Here is a 12,121-nt window from a genome sequence, read left to right on the forward strand (position 1 = left end):
TATAACTGATATTTTTGTAACAGGCTAAAATCGGCTGGTAAATTTGTTGGGCTCTACAAAGTACAGTCTGATAAACATAATTCCACACCTTAAAGTAAACAATTGCTTGATAAATGCTTTATAGGGCATTTTTGTAATGTCAACAGTTAAATAACTGCTTACTAAAGTTTAATTGGCCTTTTGTGTGGTACACAATTGGGACACAGCAGACGTGACCCTTCATCACATGTTGTTTTGTTAATGAGCACTTTTTGAATTTCAGATGTACTTTCTATTGGGGATGGACGGACTCTTGCTGGCTGCACTTAAGATCAGATATTGGTGGGTGGGTGGATCTGATATAAAGACATTTAAAGTTAAGAATCTGTAGACTGATTAAAAACAGGTTAAACTGTAGGCTACAGAGTGAAAATATTGTGAGTAACCAGAGTTTCATAAAGGCAGGGTAAAAGATTTTGTGTTACAGTATTACTTTGGTAAAAGTGAAAGTCATTCATATGAATACTAGTAATTGAGTAATTTTCTGGCAACAAATGAATGATTTGATTTAGAATGATGATGGAATATTTAAAGTAACTAGTAGCTATAGTTATTAAATAAATGTAGTGGAGTACTTAATACTTAGTTGCATTCCATCACTGTGAATAACTCTAAACTGATGAACAGTCATTTTAATACAGATTGTTCTTCGTGACAGCTGCTTACAGCTAATTGATTCTTAAATTACTACAAACCACAAATCTTTATTTAGAAAAAAAAAACATAGAAAATTACAGAGACGCGCCGGAAGCGGAAGTGAGCTGTAGTCTGGTTAATGACGTCATGACGGCTCCGGTCTCTAATGGCTGAACAACAACAACTGTCGGCGAGTGACAAACTTTCTCAAACTTCTACTGAGTCCTAACAAAGTTGGAAATAGCGCATCATTTCAATTGCGTAACAGTTTACGAGTGTTTGTTTATTTTATTTTTTAATCGTAATTACAAATGTGGAATTACTGATGGATCCGAGATATGACATACCGCGGAGGGCCGCCGGTGGCGGCGGTGGCTCCGCGAACTCGTCCCCCGCTCTGGGGGCTCAGTCTCGCCGCAGGAAGATGCCTCCCAGACCCGCTGATTTTAAACTACAGATTATCATTATTGGCTCCCGCGGGGTTGGTAAAACCAGCCTCATGGAGAGATTCACCGACGACACTTTCTGCGAAGCGTGCAAGTCGACCGTAGGTGAGGACAGAAGACTTGTTTTTTGTCAGCTTTATGTTGACAGCATTTAGCAGGGCTCCGTCTACTTACTGGAAGATAGTGACTCTAACTACACAAGCTGGACGCTTTATACACATTGTCTCCTGTCTTGACTGTGTAGTGGGACTGAACAGAGGTTGAACTACGAGCTGTAGCTAGCTTACTTAAGCTAACGGTAACAACAACACTAGCTAACGAAACTTGTCCTAGCTATGAGACAAACACAAGTCTGAGCCTTGGAGCAGTGTTTTGGGTGGTTGTTGCATTTGTTTAGGCTGTTTGATAAATCCTAGCAGGGATTTTAGAGGTCAACACAGTAAGTAAGAGACTTGGTAACCTATTATTTTAATAGCATGGGTCTGCAACAATAAACTTGACACATGGATGTTTCTAGATCTTTATAAAGACACATAACATGTACAGCACATAATTATTTAAACTAATTGACAACTGGTGTTTAATTTAAGTTGGCACCTTGTGAGAAATTGCTGTGCCATGACTACAAATGTCTGCATCTTTAAATACAGGACAGGCAAAATATGATGGAATTGGATAAACAGTCCTGTGACCAATACAACAGTCAGCCATCATGTCCAATCCCAAAATAGTCACACACAAGCAGCTGATATGGCAGAGCTCCATTTTGTGCCCTGTCATTCCTGTGACACAACGTGTCACTAATATTTTGTTCCTTTCATTACAGAGATCACGGAGAAGACAGTTTGTCACTCAAGTCTGGCTGAAAATGTTTTCTAATCTCACAGTTTGTTTTTCACAGCAGACCACTGTGATTGTGCTCAGCTTTCAAAAGCCTTGTTTTGCATCTATCATGCAAAGAAACCTCCAATTAAATTAAACAACATAACCCCTTTCATACAAAGAAAGGAAGTGTTTTTAATGCAGCTTTTTAACGAGATACTGGTACTTGTACATGTTGACATTTGTGTTTGTGATTCTGTCACAGGAGTTGACTTCAAAATCAAGACAGTGGAGCTGAGAGGGAAGAAGATCAGACTTCAGATATGGTGAGTAAGTGGGCAGTAGTCTCCAGTTCCTTTATTCCCCTGCATGGTGCATTTCCTGTGTGTGCCCTATCACCCTGCAGGCTGCTCTAACGATAGCTACTGCCAGCTCGCTGGGTGATGGTTAATGCATGTGCAAATACAATTTCAGGGAAATTCCGCCATATGCCGCCATTGTATGTTTTTGTCAACCATTAACATTAGGAGTTTTATGAAATACCTGTGGCTCAGTGGGAATATAATTCTTAACTTCATATAGAGCAGCACATGATCATACTGACCGTGTGCCCACCTGAAGAAGCTCCTTGCTGGCTGTTATAAGATAAATGGCGAGTCAGCCTCGCCATGTATGTATGTTTACACCTAAATTAGAATATTTACTGGAAACTACACTACACACTACAAACAAGCCCATGTTTTGAAGTTATTTCTTTTTGCTGTTTCCTGTCTGAATTAATCAGATACAACTGCAGAATTTGGGTTTGTCTTAAAGTACCTAAAAGTAGTAGTATTTGTCTTGCTTTAATACTAATAACGACGTAAACTAACAGGATTAAATCCACCTTTTGTAACAATACTTGAGATTCTTGCAAATGTTGGTCAACTGTCAATTGTGTAGCAACTGGAGGCATATGGTGTTATTGTAGCTTGATTATCAGACTTTTTATTTCACTTCATTATTCTGATATATTGTTTGAATTACAAATATCAGAAGTGTCAGCCCTGATTCAGAGCTCTTGAAGCACCAGTGTTATTTCTCAAACAGTCCACCAGTTACAGAGAGGACGTATTTCAGTAGTTTGATTCTATTATGCCTCTACTTGTGTCTTGTGACTGTCACTAGGCCTTAATTACATTATGAGAACATCTGGTATTTTTGTCAGATGATTAAAGAAATGAGTAACGCACCACTAATTACATTGCGGAAACGTTCTTTTGAGTATGACTGCATTTATTGTGTGCGACGTTGCTTGGCTTAAATGTGGGACTCCATTGCTTATTTCATTACCTGTCCATTTCACTAACAACCCCTCCACCCTCCCACCTCCACACCACATCTGCCCTTCAACCCGTCTCATTTTATCCCCGTATCCTACCTGTCCTCGACCTGCTCTTTCGGGGTGACCGTCCTCTCTGTGTCTCATCTCTCATTTTGAACCACTCACATCAAGCTCCATCATTGCCACGCCCGGCCTTACCTAACCCTGCCACTGTGCTGCTGTGTCTCTGTCCGCTCTTCTGCTCATAAGCCTGACTGTGACTCACATGGGGAACAGAGAGAAACTAGCTGGCTGAAGGTACAGTAATACATGTCACTGTGAGTGGAGATAAAACTACTGTATACCCACACTCAAATTTATTTGCCGAATCATAACATAGTCCAAAATGAATCCACTCATCCATTTCGAAATGTTCACCTTTACACATTTATAGTGAAGCGTTAAGTTCCTGAATGCTTATGCGACAAATACGAGTGTTTTTTATCCCTATCCATGATAAAATCTTGTATTGTCCCATTCTTAATTACAACAGTTTTCCCATGTTGTCTTTCATTATCTGTTTATACAACAGTTATAATGTGACCACAGATATATTATTAAATGCCTGTATCAGCTTAAATCTGCATTATATTGTCTTATAAAGCTTTTTTAAAAATGTTATAACGCTTATAAATGCTATATATATGGGGGTAAAGTTTAGTTACCAATCCTTATATATCTGTTCATAATCTTAAATTTTAGATTTCTCATTTTGGAACAAAAATCTTTATTTGTTTTAGCTACTGTAGATCGAGTATAATGCAGATATTAGATTTAGCCCACACAGTCTTTAAAATGAAAGATGTACATACTAACTAAAGAAATTTGACATTCTTGAGTGTATGTTATTGAAAAATTACACTGAATTAATGAAAACCTATTTTTCCTCCCTCTTTTGTTGATTGATCTTAGTGTTTCCTTTAGATATTGTTCTATTAATCTAACCCTAACCCTGTTAATGAATGAACTGTGCCTTGGATCAAATCGACCAATCAGCTGTTTGGTATTCCGAAGGGTCTCTGTGACCCTGCGCTGACTGTGCAGAGTTTTAATTACTTTGGGTTTCATTAATTTCATCCAGGGACACTGCTGGCCAGGAGAGGTTCAACAGCATCACATCAGCCTACTACAGAAGTGCCAAGGGAATAGTGCTAGTGTACGACATCACAAAGCAGGAGACATTTGAAGACCTGCCCAAGTGGATGAAAATGATAGACAAGGTAAAAGAACTCTCACACTGCTGGAACTATAAATTAGTTTTTGTCTCACGGATGACATGAATTTTTTGTGTTGTCCTTGTGTTGCTCTGCTATTATTACGTGCCAGGCACAAAAAGTGTGTTATGAATCCACCGTTTTTCTTGTTGGGTGATGAAACAGTTCCTTGGTTTCTGCAATGAATCTTGCAGAACTAATATTCTCAAGTGGCTTGACATTATTCATTTTGTAGGATATTTTATATGTGATGACTCCTCTCACTGCACAGCCATTTAAAAAAAAAAAAAGTTTTAATTAAAATGTAACATTATAATATTATATGTACCCCATCTAAGCAGAAGTCAATCAAACAGTGAAACAAATTCGAAACTCACAGTCCTGTCATAGTCATAGCACTCTCACTGTAGCTTTACAGAATAAAGTAAGAATTTTTTGTAACATTTCTAAATCATAATGTGAAAAATAGTCCACAAACCAGAATGTTTTGCTTTTTTTCCTTTTCAAGAGTAACACCCTCACTATCCAATTTTTGTGAAGTGTCCCTTTAATTGCTGTACTGATGAACAAGTTGTCATCGTGGCAGTGTGCTGAACAGATTTCATTACAATAATCTGCTTTGACTTTTATTAAAAGGGAGGCTGATGATGTCCTGACCCTTTTCCTGCTTTCTGTTTTGTGTCAGTACGCCTCAGAGGAAGCAGAGCTCCTCCTGGTTGGGAACAAGCTGGACTGTGAGACTGATCGTATCATCTCCAGACAGCAGGGAGAGCGAGTACGTTCAACACACAAATGCTCCCATTTAACTCTAACATCACTAAACCACATGTTAAGTTCCTATGAATCAGAGCAGATCAAAATGTCTACAAGAAAATGGATACACATAAGATGTATTGATGTGTGAGAAGAACATATTGACAGAAAAAACAAAACTGTAAAATCTGTAAAATGCAGAATTTAGAATTGATAGACACTTTCAGTGTGTCAGTGGATTATCTTCAAACATGGACTTTGTGTACTTTAGAGACACACTGGTGACTTCCTCCAGACACGTGTGTGTAACCTAACAGCATGTTTGTTTGTCATGTTTGTCAGTGTTTGTCACTGCATTAAATCTAGAGGAGAGATTTTTTTCCCTAAAGTTTCCAGTTGTTAATGACTTTGTCCTCTGTTGTGCAGCTGAATTTCTGGTCCCATGGAGTGATTCAGTTGTTCTTTGCACACTGAGCTAATTTTGCTCTGTTTGTGTTGCAGTTTGCCTCTCGAATAAGTGGAATGCGCTTCTGCGAAGCTAGTGCCAAGGATAATTTCAATGTTGACGAGATCTTCCTGAAGCTTGTGGATGACATCCTTAGCAAGGTTGGTGCGTTACCAGTAGAGCTTTACCACAACTTTTTGTTTTTAGGTTGATAGTGACATATATATTTGAAAGTTATAAAAAATCTGATCAGGATTTATGAGTTGATTTTGGTTTTGACATAAAACATAACACAGACTGACATTTCTGTAAGGATTTCTTAGATCTGATTGTTAAAAGAATCGTGAGCAAGGTATGTACTGAGCAGGATACTTTGCAGACATTTCAAATTGACAGAATTGATTTTACATTTTTTTAAGAGAGTCCAGGCAAAGATGGGCAGAAGCACAGTTGCATGGTTGAAGACTGATAAACAACATAATTAAAGTAAAGCATAAACTAATTATGCAAAGGAGGCACTGTTTCTAAATTGCTGCAAACATATCTTTCTTGTCACTCATCTGTCAGTATTTGTGGCTATGCTGATTTAAACTTGATGAATTGATATCAGCTGAGAATTTTGGCTGACTGGTTTAGTGATTTCTCGCTTGTGACCAGTGCTGTTACCTTTCTTTTTATTGGGATTCGGTCATTTTAACATCAGGGCTTGCCTTGTCATTTGCAAAACAAGTTCCACCTGACACGACATTGCAGGGGCACCACTGCTACAGCCTAAGTGTAGTGTGATCCACGAAGATTGTGGTGTAGAGAAGCAACAACCCTGAGAGATTTTCCACCTGTACTAGAATAAGAATGTGTGCTGCCAGACCTTTTCTTCAGTGCTGGCACAGTGCTGTAGAGATAGGTCTGGCTAATGGAGGACGAGAATTTTGTCTGCAGAGGTGCAATCAGACGAAATTCAGCTAGTACAATTTCTTTGCATAGTGCCTGTTCCCCTTGTCTTTATTGAAATGAATTGGGAGTAAAAACCTCCCCTGTCTATAGTGCAGTAATATAATAATATCTGAATGACAAGTTGGTACAATACTGATTTAACTGTCTTGTGTACATCTGCCTGAATTATTTACTTTGTTTGAAACCCCATTTTAAATCTGTCTTCTTCTGCTCTTCTTCCCTTTAAGAAATTTGTTTTTACGTTTCTTTTCAAAGCCATTGTCTTTTATATGAACCTTGCACAGTTATCTTCCATTTTCTATAATTGAGGGTTATTTAGCCGTTGCACTCAGTAAGTCACTGTGTCAAACAGACTGCCTAAAAATTAGGTGCCGTTCTCTGACTTGTCCTTCGGTCCTGATCCAACAGATGCCTCTGGAGGTTCCCAACAAGGAGCTTTCCAACAGCGTCTTGTCTCTTCAGCCTGAACCGGAAGTGCCTCCGGAGTTGCCGCCTCCTCGCATGCGCTGTTGCTGAGAGTCGGAGTGGTCCCCCATCACAAAAACACACACACACACACACACACACTCTCACGCCACTCACACACTCAGCTCTTACATGCAGAGTACCAACTTTATCACCAGGTGGCAGCAAACAGCAGCAGTTTGAAGCTATTGACTGCTGATTTAAGATGCATGGACTCTCCTAACAACCAGTATTATCTTCCCCCCAATTCGCAAACCATACACTAGAATATGTACCCCAGCAACACTTTGGCCTGGTGAATCGCCCACTTCCTACCACCCTTCTGTCTACACTCGACCCCAGACTACCTCATTCCTCGGACCGTATGGCTAGCTGTGCCCCACAGGTGCCTTCGAGGTTGAGAGCCCTCTGATAGCAGTTGCACATTTATATTGGAGGGGGATTATCGAGGGGCTTGTTCTCTTCATTTTAGTCCTCACACATACTGTACACTAAGTTTGATACTGTGTTGAGTTTCCCCGACGGTCTCTGCATCATCTAGCTTCCAGAAAAGGGATTACGATATCTCACATCTCTACAGTTCGGTTTAAAACTCCTGGTGTTGGTACAGTTGTTTTATATTCTTCTAAATAAGTATTATTATCAAGTGACTAGTTGACTTGAGGTAAAACAAAAGCACATGATGTAAATACAGTGTGTTGCTGTAACGACTGGACAAGGTGCAGATTTCTGTAGCCAGCAGGAGGTGGTTGCGTGGTAGTGATCATATCAGTTTGTATTCCTTCGCCTTAAGGTGTAAAAGTGGCTGGAACGGCTCATTTCACTCGTGTATAAATTGTAACGTTTTGCACTACAATCCATCGTATCTAGTTAAGCGGAAAAAAGAAACTTGTAGTTTTTTAGCGCTAGTGAAGATCGATGTTGCCTCCTCGGTAGTGGCCGCTCTGAAATCTTTCACACCCTGATGAAGAAATGCAAGGAGAGATGGGTAATGCAGTCTTTGAGGGATTTCACAGGGGCATTCTCCATGTGTGTTTCTGGCTTTTTAGAGGAAATACAGACACTAAATAGCTAGTTCACACACCCACACACACATGGTTTCAGCCTTTGTTTTGGTTTTGTTACTAATATTGCAAAGTGTTTTGTTTTTGATGTTTTTCCTTTGAATTCAGATACAACTTCAAGAAGAATGTTTGACTTTCTCTTTTTGGGGGGACAAGTGCAGGAAGGTTTGTTTTGTATTTGAATGACTCAGGAAACCTTGATCGGCTCATTTTGACAGGCTTTTATTGCAGACTTGATTTCTTTTAGAGTTTCAAAACTAGAAAAACTTTTTCATAAAGATACTAGTTGTTTTTTTAGAGGAGGGCAGCCGTTCTGAATTTATAATTTATCCGTTTAGTGATATCCCATCGCTTGCACATTAAAAACAAATTAGGCTGTGCATGTTAAGCCCTCCTGTGTTTATAGACATTAACAGTCATTTGATTCTTCCGTCGTTTTTGTTAAATTAATGCAATATAAGCAAATGTAGCACTGTGAGTGTCTCTGTTTTGTTTTTTCATGTTAAAGTAAAAGTCTGAAGGTGAGGAAGGACGAGCCCGTTCATGGACCTGATTTTAAATGACTTAAACTGACCCGCTATTGGTTGTTTCGTTTTTTTGTTGAGGTTTTATGTTACCGTCAAGCTTTGTGGACTTAAAATAGCACAATATGTATTCTAACAAATGATTAGTTTCATACCAACTTATTACAGTTGAAAATAAGAGATCTTTGCGACCGAAACATCACAGACATACAAGCACATCGCGCAATAAGATTATCAACCAGCAGACGTGCGTTGATATTGTTTTCTTTGGAATCAAACTTTTCATTTGTCCCTCGCTGCCTTTTTTAGCATTTGGCACTAACCCTGAGGTCTTTGTTTTAATAGCCAAGCCTTATACTACTCTGTTTTAAATATACATTTTAAAACGATAAATGCTTTTATTTGAAATGTGTATCCTTTAAGATGGAAGACTGTACTTTGTATTAAACCTGTTACTATAAGTCTTTGAAAAGTTTTGGCATGTTTAAAGCAAATTTGTGGTATTTATAACTTGTGGCATTCTTGAACTAATGAAATGCAATTAAAGATATCTATATTTATTACCAGATGATGGTCTTGGTTTCATAGTGTCGCGGTGTGTGTCCTTACCGAGTGATGACCTGAGGGGTATGAGAAGAGACGTTATTGAGCCCTCAATGGGGTAGTTCACGTGTTATAGCAGCTTACAGATTGAGTGAAAGATAAGAACATTTAAAGAAGACAAAAGCAAAGCATAGATAGAATACACAATAGAATAAAAGAAATATGGAACAAAATATTACTGTAACTAAAAATTCACTTTTCACATACGTATATGACTAAGGTGGACATTTTGCAGATAAATATAATTTCACAGAGCAAACGGAAAGACCCAACAGAATATAAGTCTGAGAGCAAAACTTTTCACATTGCAGTCAAAAAATGTCTTATTGCAGTTTGCAAGCAACATTTTTCTGACTCAGAGACAAAAGTTTTGTATACACAAACGTTTTGGACTTTCAGGTGAAACCTTTGGATTTGCAAACAAAGGTTTATGATTCATATTGAGAAATTTTAAATCACAAATATGTTTTTACTTGCAATAAAAACAGTTTGCTCTTTGTATATATGATAATTTTGCTCTCAGGTTTATGTATTTGATCATAGTTTGGAAAGTTTTGCTCTCAAACATATTCTGTTTGACTGCCAAAATGATAAGTCACTGAATGCATTTCTTTCATTGAAAATTTCAGTAAATGACTTTTCAGTTTTGGGTTTTGGGGATGAAACCACCACTGATCTGAGGACCTGATTCATGAGATTGATTTACAAGGTTTTCCATATATCGAGGTGAGTATTAGTATCTCCTGCATCCGTCTCTCCACCTCACGTGAAGGTGTTCAGCAGCCAATAGTGTGTTTGTGTGTGTCATTAGGACATGCGCACCAAAGCGTGTCAGACCTGGTCCCAGAGAAAACAAGGGGTGTGCTTGGGCGCTTGTGAGGCTGCAGCGCATGCGCCCCGCAGAAAATCACGGGCGTCGAGCCTCGCACCGCAGCGATTGCAGATCTTACATGTCAGATAGGAGGGAGTGGGAAGAGGGGTGCGAGACACGGGGGGCCCCGACACTCACAGCCCGGTGTAACAGAGGGATGGAGACCCGATCCGCGGAGGAAGAGGAGGGCTGACTCTTTGCTTCTTAACTTGAGCCTTACGAGCCCTGTCTGCAGATGCAACCTGTCTGTCATCCCATCCGTCCCAGTAATCCCCCCTTTTTTTATTGCGGTGTTTCCTCCAGAGGGGACTACAATGACAACCTGGTGAATGCAGACGAGATGGAGTAAAACATCTTAGCCCGACGCAGGATGCGCATCCCCAACCCGACGAGGAAGAAGGCAGAGAAGAGAGCTGGCTGTTTTTCTGGTGTCGCATGTCAGAGATTTTCCGCGGTGTTGTGGATTGATCGTTTCCTTCATCGCCCCCCTGCTGCCGGTGTCGGTGTATAATGGAGAGCTCCAATGGCTCTGGCAGCGACACCAAACCGCAGAACCACCAGTTGGAGAAGAAGAGGCTGAACCGAGCGCCTTCCCCGGCCAGACCTTTCCTCAAGGATGTGCACTCCCGCTCCGCCAAACCACCTGCCATCGTGCCCAAATCCCCCAAACTCAACAAGCAGCAGCAGTCTGCCATACTGCCCTCCCTGGCCCATCCGAACCGCAACTCCAGGCGCAACGCAACCGGGTCCAAGGAGAAACTAGCCGCTGCAAAAAGTCACGCCAAGTCGTCTGTGGCGAAAAAGCCCCTAAAGGTGCCCCAGCATGCAGCAGCGGAGCCCAAAGCCGCCAGCATCAAACCGGACAGCACCAGCAGTCCCGTCCTCGCCAAGAGCAAGAGGGGGAAGCTAGCCTCGGGGTCCCCGGGCCCTCCCAGCCATGGATCCCCGATCCGGGTACCGACCGGGGCGCCTCTCGGCCGGGTCAGCCAGACCGACAGCAGCTCAGACCTGTCAGACTGCCCGTCCGAGCCGCTGTCGGACGAGCAGAGGCTGGCACCGGCCGCTAGCAGCGACGCCGAGTCTGGTACCGGCTCCAGTGACCGGGATCAGCTGGGAGCAGATAATCCGCTGCGGGCAGAGGCGACCGGAGCGGCTGCTGATGCTCCGCTGCGCACAACCGAGGCTCCCAGCGCCAAGGGAAGCATGTCTCAGGCTCAGCCGGCTCCGGGGGCGCACGGAGAGAAACACAAGCAGGAGAAACCCTCATCAAGCGCACAATTCAGACTGCCAGGCACCAAGGATGTGACCGAGGAGGACCTGCTGCGGGAGGTTGAAGATTTGAGATCCGAAAACGACTACCTCAAGGTACGTCCATGTCATCTCAAACACGGCACAGTCGTTTTCTACTATGCGTATTTGTTGCCGGACAACCAGTTCAAAACTACATTTAAAAAACACTGCATTTTAAAAATTTTCAGCAGGCTCTTTCAGTCTCTCACCCAGAAGCAGCTGTTTCCCCAAACAGAACTGGGACCTGTCTCTTCGCAGGACAGTCCCACTGTCAGTCCCCAGCATCACCTGTTTTTTTTTTTTTTTTTAAAGTGTCCTTGAGCAACTTGCACCTGCTCACTAATTAAAAGCTGAATCTGAATGTATAATTTATTACAATCTGAAGGCTTTTCGTCTGATGCACAGCTGCCAACCCCATGAAGTCCCTCTGTCGATTCTCCATCCATCATGTCGTCTCTCTTAACCTTCCCATGGCTTCCCCCGTGGATCTGACCTTTATTTATGTGATTTTTATTGATAGTGGCTTCACCCTTGTGTGTGCTTACACTTTTAGTGTGTATTGTATGTTGCTGTCGAGTCTTTTTTGACAGATAGACTCAACATTTTGTCCCCCCTTCTGTTTACATCTGGGC

At 41.3% G+C, this 12,121-nt stretch overlaps 2 protein-coding genes across 10 annotated transcripts in view; both read left to right on the forward strand.

Annotated features, from left to right (window-relative positions):
* The first annotated feature begins 801 nt into the window (after positions 1 to 801).
* rab12 (RAB12, member RAS oncogene family) lies at positions 802 to 9,293 on the forward strand. The gene is made up of 6 exons (XM_030403229.1): positions 802 to 1,226; positions 2,209 to 2,269; positions 4,388 to 4,526; positions 5,206 to 5,295; positions 5,775 to 5,879; positions 7,081 to 9,293. Exons 1-6 carry the CDS (start codon positions 1,001 to 1,003, stop codon positions 7,186 to 7,188), a joined length of 729 nt encoding a protein of 242 aa, XP_030259089.1. The 5' UTR covers positions 802 to 1,000; the 3' UTR covers positions 7,189 to 9,293.
* An 874-nt stretch (positions 9,294 to 10,167) lies between these two features.
* Positions 10,168 to 12,121, forward strand: part of mtcl1 (microtubule crosslinking factor 1) — a 77,108-nt gene continuing 75,154 nt past the window's right edge. For 8 of the 9 annotated variants that reach the window (XR_003982160.1, XR_003982162.1, XR_003982161.1 and 5 more), the window contains exon 1: positions 10,169 to 11,564. Coding sequence is in view for 6 of the 9 variants with exons in the window: in XM_030403224.1 (XP_030259084.1) it covers positions 10,710 to 11,564 (855 nt within the window). In the remaining 3 variants the exon portion in view is untranslated. Of the gene's footprint in view, positions 11,565 to 12,121 lie in introns of all 9 variants that reach the window. The other variant, XM_030403222.1, reaches the window with a different exon arrangement.

Source organism: Sparus aurata, chromosome 21 (assembly GCF_900880675.1).
Source record: "Sparus aurata chromosome 21, fSpaAur1.1, whole genome shotgun sequence".
In the NCBI taxonomy this organism is placed as follows: Eukaryota; Metazoa; Chordata; class Actinopteri; order Spariformes; family Sparidae; genus Sparus; species Sparus aurata.

Excerpts from the sequence above, each read along its gene's own strand:
- rab12 (XM_030403229.1), top strand. The coding sequence starts at position 1,001 with ATGGATCCGAGATATGACATACCGCGGAGGGCCGCCGGTGGCGGCGGT. Across the intron at positions 1,227-2,208 it reads AGCGTGCAAGTCGACCGTAG|GAGTTGACTTCAAAATCAAG; the intron begins GTGAGGACAGAA and ends ATTCTGTCACAG. Across the intron at positions 5,880-7,080 it reads TGGATGACATCCTTAGCAAG|ATGCCTCTGGAGGTTCCCAA; the intron begins GTTGGTGCGTTA and ends CTGATCCAACAG.